Consider the following 24,021-nt stretch of genomic DNA (forward strand, 5'->3'; position numbering starts at 1 on the left):
AACAACTTCCCAGCGTCTACCCCTTCTAAGCCATACATTATCTTGTAAGTGTCTACTAGATCTCCCCTCAAACTTCTAAACTCTAATGAGTACAATCCCAGGATATTTAGCTGTTCATCATACGTTAAACCTACCATTCCAGGGATCATCCGTGAATCTCCGCTGGACACGCTCCAGGGCTAGTATGTCGTTCCTGAGGTGTAGGGCCCAAAATTGGACACAGTATCTAAATGGGGCCTAACTAGAGCTTTATAAAGCCTCAGAAGCACATTGCTGCTTTTATATTCCAACCTTCTTGAGATAACCGACATTACATTTGCTTTCTTAATCACAGGCCCTACCTGCAAGTTAACTTCTGGAGAATCCTGGACCAACACTCCCAGATCCCTTTGTACTTCTGCTTTATGAATTTTCTCACCATTTAGAAAATAGTCCATGCCTGTATTCTTTTTTCCAAAGTGCAAAACCTCACATTTACTCACATTGAATTTCATCAGCCATTTCCTGGACCACTCTCCTAAACTTGTCTAAATCTTTCTGCAGCTTCCCCACCTCCTCAGTACTACCTGCCTGTCCACCAATCTTCGTATCATCGGCAAACTTCACCAGAATGCCCCCAGTCCCTTCATCCAGATCATTAATATATAAGGTGAACAGCTGCAGCCCCAACACTGAACCCTGCAGGACACCACTTGTCACTGGTTGCCATTCCGAAAGAGCCTTTTATCCCAACTCTCTACCTTCTGTCAGACAGCCAATCCTCAAACTAAGCCAGTAGCTCACCTCAAACTCCAGGGGCCCTCACCTTGCCCAGCAGCCTCCCATGAGGCACCGTATCAAAGGCCTTTTGGAAGTCCAGATAGATAACATCTACTGGGTTTCCCTGGTCTAACATACTTGTTACCTCTTCAAATAATTCTAACAGGTTTGTCAGGCATGACCTCCCCTTACTAAATCCATGCTGATTTGTTCTAATCTGACCCTGCACTTCCAGGAATTTAGAAATCTCAACCTTGATAATGGATTCTAGAATTTTACCAACTACCGAGGTTAGGCTAATCGGCCTATAATTTTCCATCTTTTGCCTTGATCCTTTCTTAAACAAGGGGGTTACAACAGCAATTTCCCAATCATCTGGGACTTTCCCTGACTCCAGTGACTTTTGAAAGATCATAACCAAAGCTTCTGCTATTTCCTCAGCCAGCTCTCTCCGAACTCTAGGATGTGGCCCATTGGGGCCAGGAGATTTATCAATTTTTAGACCTTTTAGCACTTTCTCTTTTGTAATGCCTACCATACTCAACTCTGCCCCCGACTCTTCCTAATTGTTGGCATACTACTCATGTCTTCCACTGTGAAGACTGATGCAAAGTACTTATTAAGTTCTTCAGCTATTTCCTTATCACCCATCACTAGCATTCCAGCATCAATTTGAAGCGGCCTAATGTCAACTTTTGCCTCTTGTTTGTTTTTTATGTATTGAAAGAAGATTTTACTATCATTTCTAATATTACTAGCTAGCCTATCTTCATATTTGATCCTCTCCTTCCTTATCGCTCTCTTTGTTATCCTCTGTTTGTTTTTGTAGCCTTCCCAATCTTCTGATTTCCCAGTGCTCTTGGCCACTTTATAGGCTGTCTCTTTTTCTTTGATATATTTCCTGACTTCCTTTGTCAGCCATGGCTGTCTAATCCCACCCCGGATAAACTTTCTTTTCTTTGGGATGAACCTCTGTACTGTGTCCTCAATTACAGCCAGAAACTCCTGCCATTGTTGCTCTACTGTCTTCCCCGCTAGGCTCTGCTTCCAATCGATTTTTGTTAATTCCTCTCATGCCCCTGTAATTACCTTTATTTAACTGTAACACCATTACATTCGATTTTGCCTTCTCTCTTTCAAACTGCTGACTGAACTCTACCCTCTTATGATCACTGCCTCCTGAGTGTTCCCTTACTTTAAGGTTTTTTTATAAAGTCTGGCTCATTACATAGCATTAAGTCCACAATAGCCTGCTTCCTTGTGGGCTCAATCACAAGCTGTTCCAAAAAGCCATCCTGCAAACATTCCATGAATTCCCTTTCTTTGGATCCACCAGTAACATTATTCACCCAGTCCACCTGCATATTGAAGTCCCCCGTGATCACCGTGACCTTGCCTTTCTGACATGCCCTATCTATTTCCCGGTGCATCTTGCGCCCCTGGTCCTGATCACTGTTAGGAGGTCTGTACATAACTCCCATTACAGTTTTTTTGCCTTTGTGGTCCCTCAATTCCAACCATAAAGATTCCACATCCTCTGACCCTATGTCATTCAGTGCCATAGATTTAATTTCATTCTTAACAAGGCAACCCCGCCCCCTCTGCCCACCTCCCTGTCTTTTCAATATGCTGTGAATCCTTGGATGTTTAACTGCCAGTCCTGAACTCCCTGCAACCACGTCTCCGTGATGCCCACCACATCATAATCATTCAAGAGGATTGGTGCTGTTAATAATGCAAAGATATGAAAAATTCACAGGTAAGTTTATCTTCCCAAGCCAGCAGCAAGTTATCTGGAGATCTTTTGGGCAGACCCAAACAACTCACTGATATGCCACTTGACTATTTGGGTGCTGTGACAAATTGAAAAGGCATTAGATTACCTGACAGGGTAACCACTTAGTATGGGAAAGCAGTGTGAGGTTACAAACCTACTTGATTTCTCCCTCTATCCTGTCCAAGTCATTTTTTCATGTCTCTGCTCTTCTCTCCTTTTGTAGGAGTGGTCTTCAGCAGGCCAAAGCATTGCACAAATTTTAAAACCCTTTCTGTGACATCCAAGAAAAGTGCAGCAAAACCTATTCTGAGGAGGACATGCTCACAATATCAGGAAATGTGGATAATATAAAGGAACTGCAAGTTCTTTAATGAAAAAAATTCAGAGGTACCTGGTGTAGGCATCAACAGTTCACAACACTAAATGCAAAAATGAACATAAAACAATTCTATTGCCTCTTTATGTTTTGTCATTGTTTTATATTTCAGACAAACACTTATACGCATGGTGTCTCTGGTTTATACCATTTGTTGTTATGCATTCTAACATCATTCTATAATCCATAACATGGTGTGGAGCATTCTGGACCAGAGATATTGTGGTATAATTAGTGTTTCTAATTAAACAACATCAGTCATTACAAAAACATTTGCAACATATGCAATTTCTAACAGTTCTGAAAGAGTTGTAACAACAGATGATAGCATAGTTCACTTATAACTTTAGATATGGGTAAATAAATTAAGATTTCTTTGAAAAAATATCAATATTTAACAAGTAGCTTTATGAATAGCATTACAGTAACAGTTCTATTTCAGGCATTATCTGTACAGGAATTCTACATAAAAATATTATTTAAATCTGGATATATTTATTTTACAGCAGTCGGAATTTTCACCAAGTGTTTAAACTGTAATGACAGGTCAGACCTCCATGACACACACATTAACAATAGTCGAGTCATAAAAGACCATATTTTTGAACCATCATACAATTTTAAAAGTTAATTAGCAGCATTTCAGGCCAACTAAATTATACATATAAAAATGAAATTGTAGGATTGAAATGACCATTGATTGCACACCAATTAAAATGGTCAGTTGCGGCAGTTTATTTTCATCTTCATAGAAAGGGTTATGTTATGTTGAAACAGATATTAAAATATCATTGAACAGAAATTTCATCATTATTAAAAAGGACACATTTGGCATCTGTCCCACTCTAGGCACTGGATATAGGAAAACATTTTTAGCACAGTTAACATATATAGATACCAAGGTAGCACGTAAGAAAAGACTACATTTGAGATAAATTTACCAATGCTTTGTTGCACCAAATGAAGATTATGCACTGACGTATATTAGCACGATATTGGAAGGAACAGTCGTAAAACACAAATTGTTGTCCATGTAGTTATTGCTAATCCCTTGAAAATTAAGAATTAAACTGATGATTAAACACCTCTTTTCAATGATATTTACATGAAAAGTATCATTATCAGTTTTAAATATTTTTACCAGATCAATTATGGATTTTCTTGTGAGCTGTATTAATTTAATGGCAGACTTACACGTTTATTTTCCAAATTCAATTATTGATTTAATGTTTGCAAATGAAACATCATCTTTATCCTTAGAACAATTCTTGAACACCAAAGGCCCTACAGGTTACAAGCAAGTTGTATGCTACAGTGAAAATGGCAGAACCTTACATAATAAAATGGATCAAGAACAAGCTACAAAGATAATAGTAATTATGAGGGATTTACTGAAATCATAATGTTTAGTGTCTCATGTTTACTGGAGCTAAAAGTTCAATAACTCTGTGTAGTACATAAAAATCCCTGCCTTCAGCATTTGCTATTTAGTAGTTTGCCAACAATAAAAGATTTTGTACCAGAGGAGGGAATAGTTCGGCTAGATGTTAAGACATTTTAATTAGATCAAGGTTCAGAATTTTACAACAGGATCTGAAAGTTCAAAGTCGACAACAGAGGGAGTCACTTACTAACACCTCAAATGTTAATTTGAATTTACAATCGGGGTTTCTGTAGATGGGACCCTACTTACAGCCAAGATATGCTTCATGTTGAAGTGCTCCTTCAGTAAAGTATGAGCAGCACACAAGAATATGCAGAATGGAATTTGAAAATGTTTCTGGAAAAGTCCTTGACACTCAAAGAACTTTATCTGTAAGATAGCCACTGAAAATTAAGACGTTTTCTTTAAATATAAGAAGTGAAGCTTTGCTGTTTGATTTGCTATTCAAACCACATGAATTGAATATAGAGATGAGGAAATGGCTTGAACTTCCTCTCATTACCCAAAGAAATGTACAGTCTATTGGCCTAATATATACAATCCCAGAAATCTCTCTAGGTGCCATGGTTCTAGCATGTCAACCAGAATTGGGTTAAAGCATAAACATACACTATAAAAGCACAGTCCCAGTTAAATATATGGTACAATATTTGATTTTGAAAACATACATTAAAGGAGATTTCTGAATTTGAACAACAATTACAAATTCCTACAAATTATTTTAAAATAGATTGTTATAAAACAGGCTTCAGCTGAAAAAACACAAAAAATAAATTAGATTGAAGGCTCTCTTGTCCCTAATCATCTCAAATCAATGTATGCTAGAAAGGCATTGATATTTCAGTGTACCAATACCTATGAATTTACCATTAAGAGGCAAACCAAAGCTAAAGTCAGTTTTGCCTATTTTCAGATAAGCTTGCTTGAGGTAAACAGTGCTCAAAGCAAAGCATATTACCTATTTCATTCCCTTTAAGGACTGCTGAATCTCCAATAGGAAAGGGAAAGTGCGTATACTTCCACTGAGACTGTTTGTCAGTTACTTGCCACAAAGTAGATATTTGTTTTTCCCAAATAAACTTCTAATGAATGATTAGTACACTGTCAAGAGTGGCATTTAAACATTAAACAGAGAAAATGCACATCATTTTTGCGGGCCACAGGCAGTCTCAACAGGAGTCACATTATCGTTGGGGGACACCTGCAGACACAGGACTGACACTATTATTCACCAATTACGCAGTATATTCAAAAAGAGTGATAGCATTTGGCAAGGGTTTTGGCAAATAAAGTTCCATTATTCAACCAGTTGGTGACAAGCTTCATAGTTTCTTCCAACTGGAACAGTAGGTCACTAAGCCCCAAAGACTTATCCACAGTCTTCACCATTGCTTGGTGACCAGCCAGCTGAAGTGGTGTGACTCAAGCAGGGTCAACAATTGTATAGTCTACAGCAAAATTTGACATGAAGTATATCCAGCAGCCAAAGGCCCTGCACCAGAGTAATCATTTTAAGCACTACAAACATAAATAGCTGCCAGCAGAAAATATGCTAAATTTATACGCAGAAAGAGGCACAGAACTATTTTAGGCAGGGAATTTTCATGTTTATATGCAGAATTAGTTTCCTAGGGTTTTGTCCAACACCTGTGTGTAATGTGTCTAACTGAAATATGAAATAGGACATAAGGTGGGTCTTTAAGAATCTGACATTAGTCTGCAATAACCATTTTTAAAGCCATACAACTTTGAAGGCAAGTTTTTAACCGGCTTTCATCAAGTAAGCTCTGAACAGTTCTTCTGTTACAACTCTAGTATTTAAATCGCTGATTTTGAGGTTATTACAGCATTGTAAAGTAAACTACTAAGGCAATAACGCTAATATAGTACAGAAAGGTTGAAAAGCTCTTCTAAGGGAATTAACCAAGTTAAAAGTATCCCACTCCACAACAGAACCGATTAAAACTTGCCAATTAGTTAAGACACTTATAGTACCAAAAACTGCAAAGATTATTTGATTTCAATACAAATTCTATAGTGAAAATTAAGAATGACAGAAAACAAATCAACATAGTGTTCTGTAAATTCGCATACTCACATTTGTCAATAATCAAGGCCACATTTTCATGTGCTTTGTCTAAAAAAGCCTAGTTAAAAAATTACAACATTGTCTTTGATTGTACACTTTTGTAACGACTACTGAAATTTGCTAAGACAAATACTATATCATTATTGGTTCATACTTATTATAAGTTTTAAAATAGTTCAATCACATTTCAAAAAATGAGATATCATCCCAACACAAAATAATGCAGGTATTACATTTTCCAACAGACTTCTCATCTGTTTGTGGACACTACTTACAAAAGTAACTGTTGTTAGACATTAACAGTCTGAATGTAAATCATTAATCTGGATTCTAAACACTATCCACTCCAGTGTATAAGAGATCACACATGCAGTTTTTGAATTTTCCAGAATATTAACTTAACTTTTCAAATCAGCTCACTGAGAAATTGATTACTGCTACAGAATCTTCCATCAAGTAACAAAGTCTTTACAAAAATTTCAAGTACTTAGGTTACACTGCCATTTGTATTTACGTCTTAAACTTATGGGAGATTTTTAAATCGTTTCTTGCAAAAATTAAATTACATCCAAGAAATAAGAGGAAGAAGTTGCAAAGAAGTAAACTGGCAACTTATTTGCTGTTTATAAATGACTCAGGCATTCGGTATGTATTCCCTTTATGATCCTATAATAATTAACAATTGTGAAAGTTAAAATCTAGCTAGCCATTCAAGCAGCAAATATTGCGTATTAAACATTATTGCCCTAGAGTAAAAGGCATCAGTTTTACTTTCATTTTTATAATCTATGACGATATTTCATGTATACAACAATTGCCAACACCGTTATGCCCAGCGCTGTCAATACTAGTGGTGAGAAACCAGAGATGTGGATTTCATTATTCTTGGGTTTTAGCTGAAAGAAAACATAAAATATATTAGTGGATTGTAATTGAACATCAAAATACCTAAACTGTATTTTTAAGCATTCAAAATACTATCCACATTTCCCAGACTTCAGTTTTATCACTATTTTGGCTGCTAATGTACCAATTACTTCCCATCTATCATTAGCTTCTGAACTCTCAGCAATCTGTAACAATGAAAACAGTTCTGTACCATTTTATATAAAAAGTTGATTTCTGAAATATTTGTGTTTTTCTACAATGAAAATAGTCTAAGGTAAGCCTTAAATTGCCTTCAATATATTTTCACTAATGATGAGGCCAAATTTGAGCTATTCTGGTTGATAAACAAATTTTGCCCAGTGGATCTGGGTTATCCACTAGAAATAAATCTAACACAACTGTTTTGCTTTCATCCGTTTGTTGGACTGTTTGGTTCTTCCACTTGGTTGCCACAAAATTTCCAATGACATTATAGCAGAAACTTAATCAGCCACACTTGTCTATTTAAGGATTTAAAAGACTGACAATACTTGAGAGTGGTAGAAGTAATTTTTCTCACAATGTATTTACACTGGCATTGTAAAATACCTAAACTGGAAAAAAAAGACCAACTAGCAAGAATGATCAAAGTGAATCTTTGTTAAATTGAATACCCTTGTTCAAATTTCTAACTGGCACTGATTTTAAGTTTGAAGAGTCATTAGAAGAATTAGATCATTAACAATGCATTTACATGGGAAAAGCAGGCTATGATGCGTGGCAGAAATAACCCTGCACCAGCCATAGCAAATAGCGAGGATGCCTGTATAATAACTGCAAAAGTCTAATTCCTGTCAAAATTGAACATAAATCCTCAAGTCTGTTCTGCCATTCCTTGGGATCAGGGATGATCACAGATGTTAACTTTGCTTTCTTGCCTAATCCTCACATTATCTAAATTCCATATAGCACAAAATTCTATCAAGCTGAGTAGTGAATACACACAATTGACCAACCACAGCTGTCTAAGGTAAAGGATCTCAAAATTTCACAAGGTCTGCAGCAACAAAATTTCTTTTGATCACATGCCTAAAGGGACACCCATTACCTCCGATATGACCCTTAGTTTCGCATCCTCTAGCAAGCTGTCTCAGAATATTACCTTTTGCCATAAACTCTCATTCTTGTAAACTCCAAGGGAATATCTAGTCAAGTGAATTCTTCCTCCTTAGATATTTTGATCATAGCCACGTGAATCAGATCTTGACACATATACATACAGATATGCTATAAACATGGTGGGTGGAATGGTTTTCTCCTGCACTGTAATCATTGTGATTTGATGATACTGACTTCGGTGAAAGGTTCTAAGAACGTGCATTTCACAGAATCCCTCCAGTATGGAAGCAAGCCATTCAGCCCATCAAGTCCACACTGGCCCTGCAAACAACATCCCACCCACACCTATCTCACTACCCCATCCCAGTAACCCTGCATTTCTCTTGGCTAATCCACTTAGACAACATATCTCTGGACACTATGAGCAATTTCAGTACAGCCAGTCCACCTAACCTGCTCATCTTGGGCAGTGGGAAAAAATCTGAGCACCTAGAGGAAACCCACACAGATCCAGGGAGAATGCGCAAACTCCGCATAGACAGTTGCCTGAACTAAAGTCCCACCTGCAGCAGTGAGATGATTATCAGTGAACTTGTTTCAATGATGTTGGTTGAGGGATAAATATTGAACAGGATAGACTTACTTTGATTTGAAATTCAATGGGATCTTTACATCTGAGTCAGTTTAGCATCTCATTTGACAAAGGATACCTATGGCTATCAGGCGTTCAGTGACTGAAGTGGGACTTGTGTCTATAGTCCTCTGACTCAGAGACAAGTGCACTATCACTATACCAAGGTGGACAATAATTCAATAACTCATGTCATTACATGCAGCATTACCTTAGATAAGTGGTAATTAAGTAGGAGGATTAAAAACAATATTGACACTTCTAAAAGACCTGTCAAAAAATTAAACACCACAAGTTTCTTCCAAAAGGTAGAACCAAGAAACTCTTAATGGAACCAGGGAGTAAAAGTTGAGCTAACACACAGACTTTATACCTTTTTTAAGACGAGTAGTGTCACCTCATCACCTGAATTTCGAAAGATTTCCACTGCTTCCTGGTGTGTCAAGTTACGGAGCTCTCGCCCATTTATCTAATTGACAGAGAAAGTTTATTTTAAAAGGATACTGGTTAGAATATGGTTTATGCAAACCCATGCATAGTTGTGATGGTAAATATGTCTAATATTGCAAAACAAACTGCACAATCCGAAAGCCAAAAGATTACTTATCGTCAATCGCAATACTTGCTGGCGCTATTCAACCATTCACAAAGTGAAGCCAACCTAAATTGTGTTGTTACTGAGGTGTTAATTCAGTTGCAATTAATTTGGTATTCAGCTATAAAGGGGTCCCAAGTTCAATTTAGTCACTGATTATCTAGCTACTTCCAACCAGGACAAGTATGGTCTCAAGTTCTTTGATATCTGCAGCATAGGTGGAACAGAATCATTCTCACTTCTGAATGTTATCTAGTGACATATGACTGCTGCTTTAAAGCATATCACAATCAAATCATTTAGCAACATTTAAAATGATCACTTGGATGCAACATCAAAGACCAGGGTTATTGCCAAAGGACTACGAAGAACTATAATTACAAAGAAGCCTGCGCTACAATCATATAATCACAACATGGACATAGCATACCATACAGTCCACTGTGTCTGGCCAAGTGTCGGCAAAAGAATCTCAATCAATCTCACTCAGGGCAGAGGCCCTTGGCTTTTAAGCCTGTAGTTTCTTCAGACGCAGGCCCAAGTCCTCCTTGAAAGCCCTCGTTGTGTCTGCCTTCACAACTCTCTGGTTGTGCATTTCAAAAGTTAATGACTCACTGCATACGTTTTTTTTTCATTTTGCTGTTGACTCTTTTAGAATTCAGCTTACACTGACGCTTTCTGGTTCTTGACCCCTTCAGCTATGGGAATAATTAGTCATTCTACTCTGCCTAGATCCCTTATGACTTTGAACACTTCTTTCAAATCTCGTTTCAACTTTTTCTTTTAAAAGAGCAACCTCAGCTTCTGCAATATATTCACGTAGTTCAAATTCCTTATCCTTGAAACTTATCCTATAAACTTTTCTGCAACCTCTCTGAAGCCTACATATCCTTTTGAACACATGCTGCCCTGAAACAGACATTTCTCCAGTTATGTCAGAACTTGAGTTTTAACTTCTTTCGTTACTTCTTCGCTTTCATTTCTGAAGCCCAGAATCTGATTGCTCTTTTAAGCCATTTTCTAAACCACCTTAAGTGATTTTTGCACTTATACTCCTGGATTGCTCTGTTCTTGCACTCCTTTTACAATTGCATCCTTTGTTTTACCTTGCCTCTCCTTGCTCTTTCTACCAAAATGTACAATTTCAATATTATTTGAATAAAGTTTCATGTACTACATGCCCACATTCCACCTCAAGTCTACCAATACTCTTAAGTTGTATGTCAACTGTTACTTTTATAATTAAGCCCTGTACACTCAAATCTCATCTATATACACCAAGAAATCAGTGGCCCTAGTACAAATCCCATTGTATGCCTTCCACCAGCCTAAAAAAAAATTAAAAACTGAAAGAACTGCGAATGCTGTAAATCAGGAACAACAACAGAAGCTGCTGGAGGAAGCATCTGTGGAAAAAAACAAGTCAGAGTCAGTGGGTTTGGGTCCCGTGACCCTTCCTCAGAACTGGACCTGAAATGTTACCTCCGATTTCTTTCTTCACGGATGCTGCCAGACCTGCTGAGTTTTTCCAGCGACTCGTTTTTGTTCCCAAAAAACAATTAATCATTACTCAGTTTCTTGTCACTTAGTTGATTTTCGTATCCATGCCATCACTGTCCTTTTTTATTCCACTGGCTTCAACTTCGTTCTGAAGTTAATTCAGAAGCACCTTTTGGAGGTCCATAGAGTGTACACACTGGAAAGCTAAAAATGGCCATCAAAAAGTCAAATAGCTCAGTAGCACCGGCTGAAACAAGTGAACCTACTCAAGAAAGAACAAAATCCATGGAACTCTAACCCAACAGCAGTCACAACATTCAGGAGGTAAAAGGAGCTGCGACAGTGGAGAATTGGGAAATTTAAAAATGGTACTGGAGACATTCCACCTTTAGGCATCCTTCCAAAGCTACAGCTTTATTATTCCATGATCCACAGCAGATTCATTTCACGTCTTTAATTGAATGGCACCACTGCAAACCTCTTCTCTCTTACATCAAGAGTTCTGAGTGAATTAGTACATCAGGCAGAACAGATTACACAGGGGTGAGGGGGAGGATTTCTGAATTTACAGAATATTGGATGGGTCAGCTTTTATACACATTGCCCATGAACCTGACAGAAAGATGGGAGTGTAAAGACCAGCTGATCTAATATGGCACACTTTTAAACTAGACCTCAATGAAGCACTCAAAACAAACACCTCAATGCCTTACTGCTAAGATTTGGTCTTGCTCCTTTAAACGCCCATCAAGACCTGCAGGTCCATCTTTTTTAATTTTGGTAACATAAATTGCAGAATCGTTACAGAAGTGCTGGTGGTCAGTTCCTCCAATAATATTGAATCCCAACCCTGCAGAAGAAAAAAGGACACAAACAAACTTGGTCAAGAGTGTGATTAAACTTGTTCAAATATCTGCCAATGACGACTGAACTTCAAATTCCTCAAATTAATTGAACAGTTGCAATGAAATCCATTTCTTCAACAAAATATTTATTCAACAGTAGTGCTTTTGAGCAACTTTGAACACTACACGTGTGTGGTAGGGATGGGTCAGATCAATGCCACAGTTTGATGAGGAATAAAGGTCTTGTTGGAAACACCAATTACAATCAGTAATAATGCAATATTTCACTTCTGATTTTTAATCAAAACTGGAGCACAGTTTTCACTGAATTAATACTGAGTGCGAAAAACTGTAAAATACCTGTGGAAAATGAGGTGTTGTTACTCCAGCTTGCAATAGGCTTTATAGCAACACTGCAGCAGGCCTAGGATTGAAATGGTGGCATGGGAGCAAGATAGTTTGTTGAAATGGCAAACAACTGGATTAGAGATAGTTGGAATTGCCGATGCTGGAGTCTGAGATACCCTTCTTCAGAAAAAAATTAAACAGGCTCCAGACCCGAAACGTCAGCTTTCCTGTTCCCCTGATGCTGCCTGGCCGGCTGTGTTCATCCAGCTGTACACCTTACTCTCTCAAGCAACTGGATTAGATTACTGGACTCATTCTTACAGACATAACACAGGAGTTCCACAAAGCAGTCATTCAATGTGTCTTCGATCTTGCCAATATAAAGGAAACCATGCTGCAAGCATTGTTTAACATTAAGCTAATAGCTTAGGTTTTGCTGACCTAAATGAACAGGGCAAGTAACTTCTTAAAATTAGATTAATTCTTGAGAACTAGTAATAATTATGAAGTGCAAAGTAGTGGGTAAATTCATTCTCAAATCAGGAAAAGAACAAGGAGTAAAAAGTGAATTCATTCAACAAAGGGAAAAAATTTACATTTATATAATTACTTTTTATGAATAGAGGACATCGCAAAAACCTTTACAGCCAATTAAATACTTTAATTACATGCAGTTATGATTGGAATATAGAAATATGACAACCAATAGGCAAATAGCAAATTCATACAAACAGCAAAACACCCAGAAACATTTGTGACATGGATTGAGGTATACATAGTGGGACAGGACACTGGGATAACTCCCCTGCACTTCCTTAAAATAAAATTATGCAACCTTTTACTCCCACATGAGGGCAGATAAATCCTTGATTTAATGTCACATCCAAAAGACTACATCACTAACAGTGCTGCATCTCCCCATCCCTGTATGGTCAGTTATGATTCTGAATGCTCAAGTTCGAAATGGGACGTGAATCACGGCTGAAAATAAATGAGCAAAACACAATGTCTTAGATGTGTTATTTTAAAATTTCAAACAATTAAACCGGGAATGAGACATCATACTTGTGCATTTAATTTTCAATGCACAGAGGTCGGTAGCATAAATTGACAATTATCACACCATTAAAAACAAGTACTGTGCATGCAATGAAAAGACCCCAACTTCATGGTCACTTTGATTTGCACCTACTGTGCAAGTACAGTAACTTCACAACAATCAAATATCAATGAAGCAGATAGCAAACTGTCATTCATAACAATAACTACAGAGCAGCATAATTCAGACAGCAACTTTTGGAGATAGTAGGAACTGCAGATGCTGGAGAATCTGAGATAACAAGGCGTAGAGCTGGATAAACACAGCAAGCCAAGCAGCATCAGAGAAATAGGAAAGCTGACGTTTTGGGCCGAGACCCTTCTTCAGCAACTTTTGGACACGGCTTTTAATTACAATGCAGCCTTCTACCTAAAGCTACTGCAACCATTTACACAGTAATTGCCAGCAAAATAATTCCAGAGGCCAGTGTCCCATCACAAAGTCATCCTTTATTTACATGTGCATAGTACTTGACACTGGTCTGGCTTACTCAGAGCGAACAGAACCTTTGACACCACTGTTTATATCTATCAACCAGGGCTCCTTGACTGCGGCTCTTAACCTGGTTCAATCAGGGAACATTCAATGAACCACCTGGCTGACCTCATCACAAATCATTACAGCCAGCACCACCAACATTATCACTAATTTAATAGGAAAAGCTGAGCCAAAATGCACAGCTATTCTTACTCAATTTCTTATTTCAATTAATTTTTAAATGTACTGACATGAGAAGTGACTGCAAACTAAATAGTGCACAATCATTGGGTTATGTAAGTGAATGTGTAGGCCCAAAGAATATAGCGTTGAACAATGGAAACCACAGCTGGTGACAGATGTAATTTCTCCAAACAATAGCAGCTGAGAAGCAGCAAAACAAACCGCTTTCTTTAGAGATAGGCATAGCCTCACTTCTTCGATGTGTCCTCAATTTCACAATATTCATTGTGCCCATTCCAAAGTATTTCCAATAATCTTGAACAATCAACTGAAATCAACATAACTGCAACAATACAAAGAATGTCCTCCTGTGGTCCAACACACTGCTCTCTAAATAGATTTATATAATCTAAATTCCCATTTTAATTCGAATCACTCAGAACAATTTAACACCTGAAAGAATGAGACTCCATACAATTTAAACTGCTCACTTCTGGGTTAGACAGCTTGATCAGCACTACTCTACAATTGTCCTGTCACTGGAAAGGCACTCACACTTCATAACTAAGGCTTAACTTTCTGTGCCAAGTATAATATCCAATTAGCATGTGAATCAAGCAAATTCTTATTAACAGGCAGGTCCAGGCGAGATGCCTCTTGTACAAGGAAAACAGCAGAATGGCTTCAATCAACCAGCGATTTCTAGAGCAACACAGAGCAATTTGTATATTAATACAAGTCTTTCATGAACATACTGCTATTTGCCCAACAAAACTAAGCCCCAGCAATACACAGTCTGCCTTAAGGAGTGGGCATGCATAGAACCAGTTTAGCCCAGATTATTCTATCCAGGGTGATGATTTTGAAAACTTCCATTCACCCTTATCCAATCACCTTATTTCTGAGGAGAACAGTCCAAACACACCAACTATCTTCACCCAAAGAACCATTCTTATACACTCTCTCCAATGCATTCACATTCTCACTGCACCATCTGTGTCCTTCCCTCTTCATATTTTACAATGTTTCCAAGTTTCTTTTTTCTCCCGTACAAACTTTGAAATTGTCCCGGACACACTAAGAGATCAACCATAAACAGATCAGGAAAGAAAGGCTCCCAATACTGACCTATAGGTAACCACTACAAACCTTTCTTAAGTCTGAAAAATACCCAGTGGCCACTATTCTGTTTCCCAGCAAGCCAACTTATTCTTTGAGCCATAATTATTCTCAGACATCTGTTGCATGGCATGATATTAAACACCTGCTGAAAGTCCATGAAGACCAATTTTTCCTCTCTGACTGCTGATTATTCAAAATACTCCAGCAAGTTGCTTAATTTCCTCACTAAAAAACCAATGCTAACTCTTCCAAGTCAACCCATGTTTTTTTAACAAGTGACTGTTAATTCTATCCTGACCAATTATTTCAGGGACCATTCCCACCACTGAAGTTAACTAGTCTGCAATTGCTCGGCTTATTTTTCCCTCATTTTCCACAATATAAATTCTCTACATCTACTGCACCCTGCAATATGCAATTCCCAGTCTATTTACTGTAGGCATGTCTCAGTAATCCATTCTACATTGGCTTCCTTCTGATGCTGCAGCTTCTCTTTAACAGTTATTGCGTAAATCGTGATACAGATACTTTAACTCCTTTTTAGGGTAGCTTCTCACTTTTCAACACTAATATGCAGATCAATAAAATTAATTGGACAAAAAAACATGATAATACAGAACTCAATTCTGATGGATTTTTACATATTGGTTCTCATTCTTGTGTGTATTTTGCAATTATAGTGTTTTACTTTCTATTCGTGTGTTTTTGCATTTTCCGTGTTGATGGATGTTGCTGCGAGAACACTTGAGCTACGAATATTAAGAAACCAGGAGTGGTAACAAGAACATGAAATAAAATGCTAAAAGACACATGGGGAAAGAAAACTGAACAGGTAGATCAAAGCTCTGTAGGCCTGATGCCTGGTTATAGCAAAAGAGAGCAAAGGGCCTAGGAGACGATGATGTGAGGGGTGATAGATGAGATCACAAAGGATTTTTTAAAAAGGAGCAAACAGCATAAAGGCGAAAAGATGCAGAAACGTGGCTAGAAGCTGCAATTTTATTTCTACCAGTCGAGCCTTCTGAAATCTGATGCATAACCTGGCATGCAAATACAAGGAAATCCTGATATTTCCGCACCTTTCAAAATAAATGCATTGGTCACGTTGGAAAATAGGAGTGTCAAGGTATGATTAAAGTGTTCATTTTAAATTACCATTAGGAGTTCAACGGTGACCTATATCAAACGCTTCCAGAAGCAGTCTAGCCGTAAACCAAATGAGCCAATGAGTTCTCGACACCTGTTTGGGTTTCATTATGTAAATTAAAGTACTTGTTCAATGCTGCATATTTCTGAGTGCACGATGAGTAATTCAGCTATTACTTCATCAGGATAAAAACGGGTGCTAGAGTTCAGCTCATAATTACAACTTGAATAGTGTGCTTGTTTTCTTACAAAAAAATTGTTTCTTAAATAAATACAAATATCAATTAACATACCTATTATGCATACCTAGCAGGAACAAAAATACCGTCTATACACTAACGCATAGCTTGATTGCTGGCTGGTGTTCCTAGAATGTGTGTGTACTCTTCATGACCTTTGTTCATTTAAGGATTCCACTTTATCACTGAACCAAAATATAAAGAAAGTACGTGCCAACCGAAAAGATTACAAGCACTTCTAATACTTTGGACAACAACTGACTACTTGGGAAGTACCAACATTGACTAAAAACAATATGAATAAACAATATTAAGGCCCATCTCCTGAGCATCAATTTTGAAAATGATAAGTTGGAAGTGAATAAGGAAATTAATCCATGGTTCTTCAAAGGTTTATAAATTAACTTTACTGTAACCCAGTTTTAAACATGTTCTTTTCTATCATTCAAAATGTATTTCAAGCGTTTTTATTCCTCACTATCAAAAGCATTTATTTGTCCATGTTCAGTTAATGTAAATTGCTTGAAAACCTTCTATTAACTTGCCTAAGAGGTTAATGACACAAATTAAACAGTGCAATGTTAAAATTACCCAAAAACCATTTCAGGTATGCATATAAACTAGCACAGAAAATAAATTAAAATGAATATATTCATCCATTAGGATGTACTTCATTGTTTAGACCAGGGGGTTTTGTACAATACCATGCAAAATACACAATTTCATGGAATGTAATTATGCTTGAACTAAGTAGCCAACCATACTTTAAAAATTAAAAAAAAAACAAAGATTAAATGTTGCTGACAGTCTGAAGTCAGATATAGGTGCAACAAGGTAAGGATGCCAAATTTCCTTCTCAAAAGGAGATCAGTGAACCAGATGTTATTTTACAGCAATTGCATTCATTACTCAAATGAATTTCACCAATTAATTGAATGCAAATTCCAGCACCTTCCACAGTGGGATTCAAACCAGTGTCCCCAGGGTATCAGCCTCAACCACTGGATTACAAATCCAGTGACATTTCCACTATGTTACTCTCTCACCGTGAAAGTGTGCAGCACTCTAGAAAATACGGGCGCACATAAAACAGTATAAAGAATACAGTCATGATTATGTATGAGAAAGGTATCTGGAATTTTGCAGATGATAATGCTTTAAAATGCTAGAATTTATATTAGTATTCCACACTCTGCTGAGATTGAATGCTTTGACTTCCCACATGTCACCTTTCCAGTTTGGGGGCATTATTTGTGCAATGTTGTGTGGATTTTATGGCATTCATCTGATTTAGAATGCAGAATGAATTCTTTACCACCAGAACTATGAATATGGAAATGCAACAAAGGTCAATTTTTTTGTATCTTTTCTTGTGCTTTTTTGCCCCTTTTCCCCCACCCTGTGCTGCTTCATGCTGTTAACATTGGGCATCAGTAATATTCAGACCATATCAGTGTTCTCCCGTTTGACACTTCAAACATTGTTTTCTTTCACATTTCCAGCTTCTGCAACATTTATCTCTTCTGTTAAACATAGAGCTTGCATCTGTATATCATATTGAGGAATCTCAAAGTGCTTCACAGATAATGAAGTCTATGCGAGTTCTGGAAGTAAAACTGTGAAATCGTTGATGCATTGTAAGGCATATGAAATTCAACAACAAGCTATTTATTAACCTATTCTAATATTGTTAACTGAGATATACACTTTGGCCAGGAAGTACTCTTATTACTCTGCTTTGAATGGCACTGTACAATCGTCTGTATTCCCTTGGACAGATGTGATTACATTTTAATCTTTGGCAATATAGCACCTCTTCAGTAAGACACTGAAACATTAGTCAAAATCACCTGCTTATGTTTGTCAAACACCACAATGAGCAATAGCCAACTGTCAAGAGAGGCATAGGGAAGGTAAACACTAGAGTACTCCCCTACTAAATACCTAAAGCATGGCCTGGTCATAATAAACACCCGGTTTCTTCAGTGAAACAAATATAGTGCCTCATGGCAACAGTACACACCTCACAGTGACAAGAGCTGACAATTGCTGGATTGACCACTGCTAATCTGGTTTACAACCTCCATCAGCATAATCCAAAAATCAGCAGATTTTTGCGGGCAACCAAATTTGAGGAGGGAGCTCCCTAAATCCCTCGATTGACAGAGCTGAGGGCCATGTGTAAAAGTCACTGCTGTTATGTGCACCTTTCTTCTACTTGCTGTGACAATCATTTCCGATACGTCAATGGATCTTCACTGGAATCTGCATTATGGCTCTAGCAGAATCTCTTCACGCAACTGGAAGGGACAAGTGAAAAGAACTTTTGTAAAGGACTTTTGGGAGCGGTTCAGAAGGCAAAACTGGAACCTGTTTGAGTATGTAACAGAGTAAACTTGCTGGTGGAGAGAACACGTAAAGTGAGAACACTGGAAAATTGAAAAAAAAACTAATTAATTTTAAATAATTAATAAAGTAGAGATGGCAGGTCAGGTGACATGTTGTAGTTGCATGACGTGGGAGCTAGCTGATCCCATTGAGAACAGCAGTGACCACATCAGCAGCAAATGTTGGCCGCTTGAGGAGCACTGGCTCAAAACTGATGAGCTGTAATCTGAACTCCAAACACTGTGGCACATCCAAGAGGGGGAGAGATATCCGGATGCTGTGCTCCAGGAGGCAGTCACACCTAACAGATTAACTAATGTTAATTCGATCAGCGGCCAGGGACAGCGAGTGAGGCAGGTAGAGGGACCCTGCAGACAGGAACACAGGAGCCGCAGCCCTTGACGTTGTCCCAAAGGTATGAGGCACTTGCTCCCTGCGTGGATGAGGAACAGGGCTGCAGGGAGGATGAGTCAACTGACCATGGCACCATGGTTCACGAGGCGGGGGCTAAAGAACAGATTGTAGTTGTAGGGGATTCATCAGGGGGTTAGACGAGACAGTGTCCTTTTGCGAGCAGGATAGAGAGTCCCACATGGTGTGCTGCCTGCCCGGTGCCAGGGTGCAAAACATCTCTGACCGGCTTGAGACGATACCAGAGAGAGAGGGGGAGGATCCACGTAGGTACCAACAACATAGGGAGGACCAGGAAAAAAGACCTGTTTCGGGATTGTGAAAAGCTAGCACCAAAATGAGAAAACAGGTATCCAAGGGTCATAATCTCTGGATTGCTGCCCGAGCCACGTGCGGATTGGCATGGGGGGGTTGGGCAACGATCAGGGAAATAAACATGTAGCTAAAAGAGCGCCGTGGGAAAGAGGGTTTCCTTTTCATGAGGTACTGGCATCTGTTCTGAGACAGGAAGAATCTGTACCACTGGGACAGACTCCACCTGAACAGGGCCAGGTCTGGTGTTCTAGCAAAAAGGGTAAATAGGGTGGTCAAAGGGACTTTAAACTAGTAAGTAAGGAGGAAGGAAGGAAGGAGTGAGCGCACAGGGAGTATAACAATTAATGGAAGGCTAAGCAGTAGGTGATGAGGAAGCTTCAACTCCATTGAAAATTAGGAAAAAAGTTAAAGGGAAGGAGAACTCAAGAGCTGTTAGTAATGGACGTGACAGGACTCAAAAAGAAGGTGCAAAAACCAGCATAAGGGCACTTTATCTGAATGCTTGGTGCATACAGAACAAGATGGATGAGTTGACGATATAAATCATGGAGAATGGATATGATTTAGTGGCCATTATAGAGACACGGTTGCAGGATGGTCATGACTGAGAGTTAAATATCCAGGGTATCAAACTGTTCGCAAGGACAGACACGAAGGTAAGGGAGGTGGTGTCGCTCTGATTTTTAAGGATGACATCAGGCTGGTAGTAAGAGATGATATTGGTTCTTCTGAATAGAAGGTTGAATCCATTTGGCAGGGAGAAGAAGTCACTCTTCGGTGTGGTCTATAGGCCACCAAATAATGACATCATGGTGGGGCGGGCAATAAACATAGAAATAGCTAATGCATGTAAAAATGGTACAACAATTTATCTGGTGGATTTTAATCTACATATCGATTGGTCAAAACAGGTGAATCATAGCAGCCTTGAGGAGGGGTTCATTCAATGCATCTGCGATAATGTCCTTGAACAGTATGTAATGGAACGTACAAGGGACCAAGCTATCCTAGATCTAGTCCTGTGTAATAAGACAGGAATAATTAATGATTTCACAGTTAGGGATCCTCTCAGGAGTATTACTGTATGGTTGAAGTTAAAATACAGATGGACCGTGAGAAGGTTAAATCCAGCACCAATGTCCTGTGCTGAAACAAAAGAGACTATGATGGCAGGAGTTAGCTAAGGCAGAGTGGGAGCAAAAACTTTGTGGTGGGTTAACTGAGGAACAGTGGAGGACTTTCAAAACAATTTTCCACAGTGCTCAGAAGTATATTCCAGCGACAAGGAAGAGCTGTAGGAAAAGAAATAATCAGCCATGGATGTCTAAGGAAATAAAGGAAGGTATCAGATTGAAAAAAAACAAAAAAAAAGCAAAGAGTAGTGGGAAACTAGTAGACTGGGAAATCTTTAAAGGCCAACAGAAAGCCACAAAAAAGAGTTATAAAGAAAAGTAAGATAGATTATGACAGTAAACTAGCTCAGCATAGAAAAACAGCCAGCAAAAGTTGCCATAAATATGTAAATTCCAAAAGACTGGTGAAGGTAAACATTGGTCCTTCAGCGGATGAGAAGACCAATTTAATACCTGGGAATGAGGAAATAGCCAAGACATTAAACAGTTATTTTGTGTCAGTCTTCACAGTGGAAGACACAAATAATATGTTGAAAACTGAAACTGAAATGGGAAAACCACCATCTGTACATTTCTCTCCAAGCCACTCACTACTCTGTCCTAGATATATTTCAATGTTCCTTCAGAGCCACTGGGCAAAAATCCTGGACTTCCCTCCCATTGTAGATCTACTTAGACCAACTAGATTGTAGAGATCCAAGGAAGAACTGACCATAGACACCACAAGAGCAACTAGGAATGGGCAATATATGCTGGCGAGGCCAGCAATGCCCGAATACTAGGAATAACAAAATGCTCAAACTATCATACCCTGAATTTATAGTGAAGCAATAAATAATATTGATAGATGTGAATTTACATATCTACATACAGTAGATTCATTAACTACATAGGCAATTTCCTTCCGAAAAAAAAATTCTCATAAGTGGTAAAATTAATGCGTCTGAATGTCAATCCAAAAATTATTGCAAAAATTTAACTGCAGAATTATAATAAACACATAAAACTTTGACCAAAAGTCAAACGGCAACTTTGATGCAACAGGTCCCAAATTTTGCTGAGTATCACTTCACTATGACAGAGATTCTTCTTTCGAGGTTCATGAACATGACCAGTTGTTCACTCCACCATTCACTACCTCCTCTCTTAGTCACTCCATTCCCCAAGCTATCACGTGTCCAACACCGATCCTACGCACAAGCACCACCCCTCCCCTCCCCTCCCTCCCCCGCACACACACGCTACACCCCTCACTTCCAAACCCACGCACACGCACACGCACACGCACAACCCCTCCCCTTCCCCCCCACGCGCACGCACCACCCCTCCCGAGCCTCCCCCGCACGCGCACGCTACACCCCTCCCCTTCCCCCCCCAGGCACACGCTACACCCCTCCCCTTCCCCCCCCACGCACGCGCACGCTCCACCCCTCCCCTTCCCCCCCCACGCACGCGCACGCTCCACCCCTCCCCTTCCCCCCCACGCACGCGCACGCTCCACCCCTCCCCCTTCCCCCCCCACGCACGCGCACGCTCCACCCCTCCCCCTTCCCCCCCACGCACGCTCCACCCCTCCCCCTTCCCCCCCACGCACGCTCCACCCCTCCCCCTTCCCCCCCACGCACGCTCCACCCCTCCCCCTGCCCCCCCACGCACGCTCCACCCCTCCCCCTGCCCCCCCACGCACGCTCCACCCCTCCCCCTGCCCCCCCACGCACGCTCCACCCCTCCCCCTGCCCCCCCACGCACGCTCCACCCCTCCCCCTGCCCCCCCCACGCACGCTCCACCCCTCCCCCTGCCCCCCCACGCACGCTCCACCCCTCCCCCTGCCCCCCCACGCACGCTCCACCCCTCCCCCTGCCTCCCCACGCACGCTCCACCCCTCCCCCCGACGCACGCCCCACCCCTCCCCCTCCCCCCGACGCACGCCCCACCCCTCCCCCTCCCCCCGACGCACGCCCCACCCCTCCCCCTCCCCCCGACGCACGCCCCACCCCTCCCCCTCCCCCCGACGCACGCCCCACCCCTCCCCCTCCCCCCGACGCACGCCCCACCCCTCCCCCTCCCCCCGACGCACACGCACGCTCAACCCCTCCCCCCCACGCACGCTCAACCCGTCCCCCGACGCACGCACACGCTCCACCCCTCCCGCGCGCACCTCCTTTTCTGCTCCCTCCACAACTTTCTCCTCCCCTGTTCCCCATTCCTCTCCCCTCTTCACCCGGGATGTTCCCTTCCCTTAATGACTGTACCTGAAGCGCCTCGCTTGAGGCGGATTTCCTGGGTCAGAGCGCTGTGTGAGTCCCGGCTCATGTCCTGCCCGCTGCTCCTAGCGCCCTGCTGAGCATGCGCCGGTGGGTGGGACGAGTGTAGCCTGACGCATGCGTCAAGACGGAGGCCTTTGCGGGGCCTGGTCGCCCTGTGGGCGGGGTCAGAAAGTGTGACCATGTGACCAGAGCCGAAGGCTGCGTTTCATCCCTTGGTCCACACCAACCTCTTTCACAAAACAGGATAACGAAGTGTGGAGCTGGATGAGCACAGCAGGCCAAGCAGCATCTCAGGAGCACAAAAGCTGATGTTTCGGGCCTGCTGTGTTCATCCAGCTCCACACTTTGTTATCTTGGATTCTCCAGCATCTGCAGTTCCCGTTATCTCTGTTCACACTGTGGTCTGGTTGGTCGAGGCCATCACTAGCTCCAACTCTTTTGCCAGAGATAGTAGGAACGGTGGATGGTGGAGAATCCGAGATAACAAGGTGTAGAGCTGGATGAACACAGCAGGCCAAGCAGCATCTTAGGAGCACAAAAGCTGACGCTTCTGGCCTCGACCTGCTTGGCCTGCTGTGTTCATCCAGCTCTACAACAAATCTTTTGCCACTCTGCCATGACCTAGTCGACCCAATTACTCCCCTGAAGGAAACAAAATTTGGAAGGAGATCATGGGAACTGCAAATGCTGGAGAATCTGAGATAAGAATATGTGGAGCTGGATGAACACAGCAGGCCAAGCAGTATCTTAGGAGCACAAAAGCTGACGCTTCTGGCCGCGACCCTTCATCAGAGAAAAGCTTTTTCCTGATGAAGGATCTAGGCCCAAAATGTCAGCTTTTGTGCTCCGAAGACGCTGCTTGGCCTGCTGTGTTCATCCACCTCCACCCT

At 40.6% G+C, this 24,021-nt stretch overlaps 1 protein-coding gene across 1 annotated transcript; it reads right to left on the reverse strand.

Annotated features, from left to right (window-relative positions):
- Positions 1 to 3,450: 3,450 nt before the first annotated feature.
- synj2bp (synaptojanin 2 binding protein) lies at positions 3,451 to 23,219 on the reverse strand. Its single transcript, XM_048537917.2, has 4 exons — positions 23,117 to 23,219; positions 11,871 to 12,007; positions 9,436 to 9,531; positions 3,451 to 7,341 (listed from the first exon to the last, which is right to left on the reverse strand). The coding sequence occupies exons 1-4, from the start codon at positions 23,175 to 23,177 to the stop codon at positions 7,225 to 7,227; spliced, it is 411 nt and encodes a 136-aa protein (XP_048393874.1). The 5' UTR covers positions 23,178 to 23,219; the 3' UTR covers positions 3,451 to 7,224.
- Between the last annotated feature and the right edge of the window lie 802 nt (positions 23,220 to 24,021).

The sequence above is a fragment of the Stegostoma tigrinum genome, chromosome 10 (genome assembly GCF_030684315.1).
Source record: "Stegostoma tigrinum isolate sSteTig4 chromosome 10, sSteTig4.hap1, whole genome shotgun sequence".
Classification (NCBI taxonomy): domain Eukaryota; kingdom Metazoa; phylum Chordata; class Chondrichthyes; order Orectolobiformes; family Stegostomatidae; genus Stegostoma; species Stegostoma tigrinum.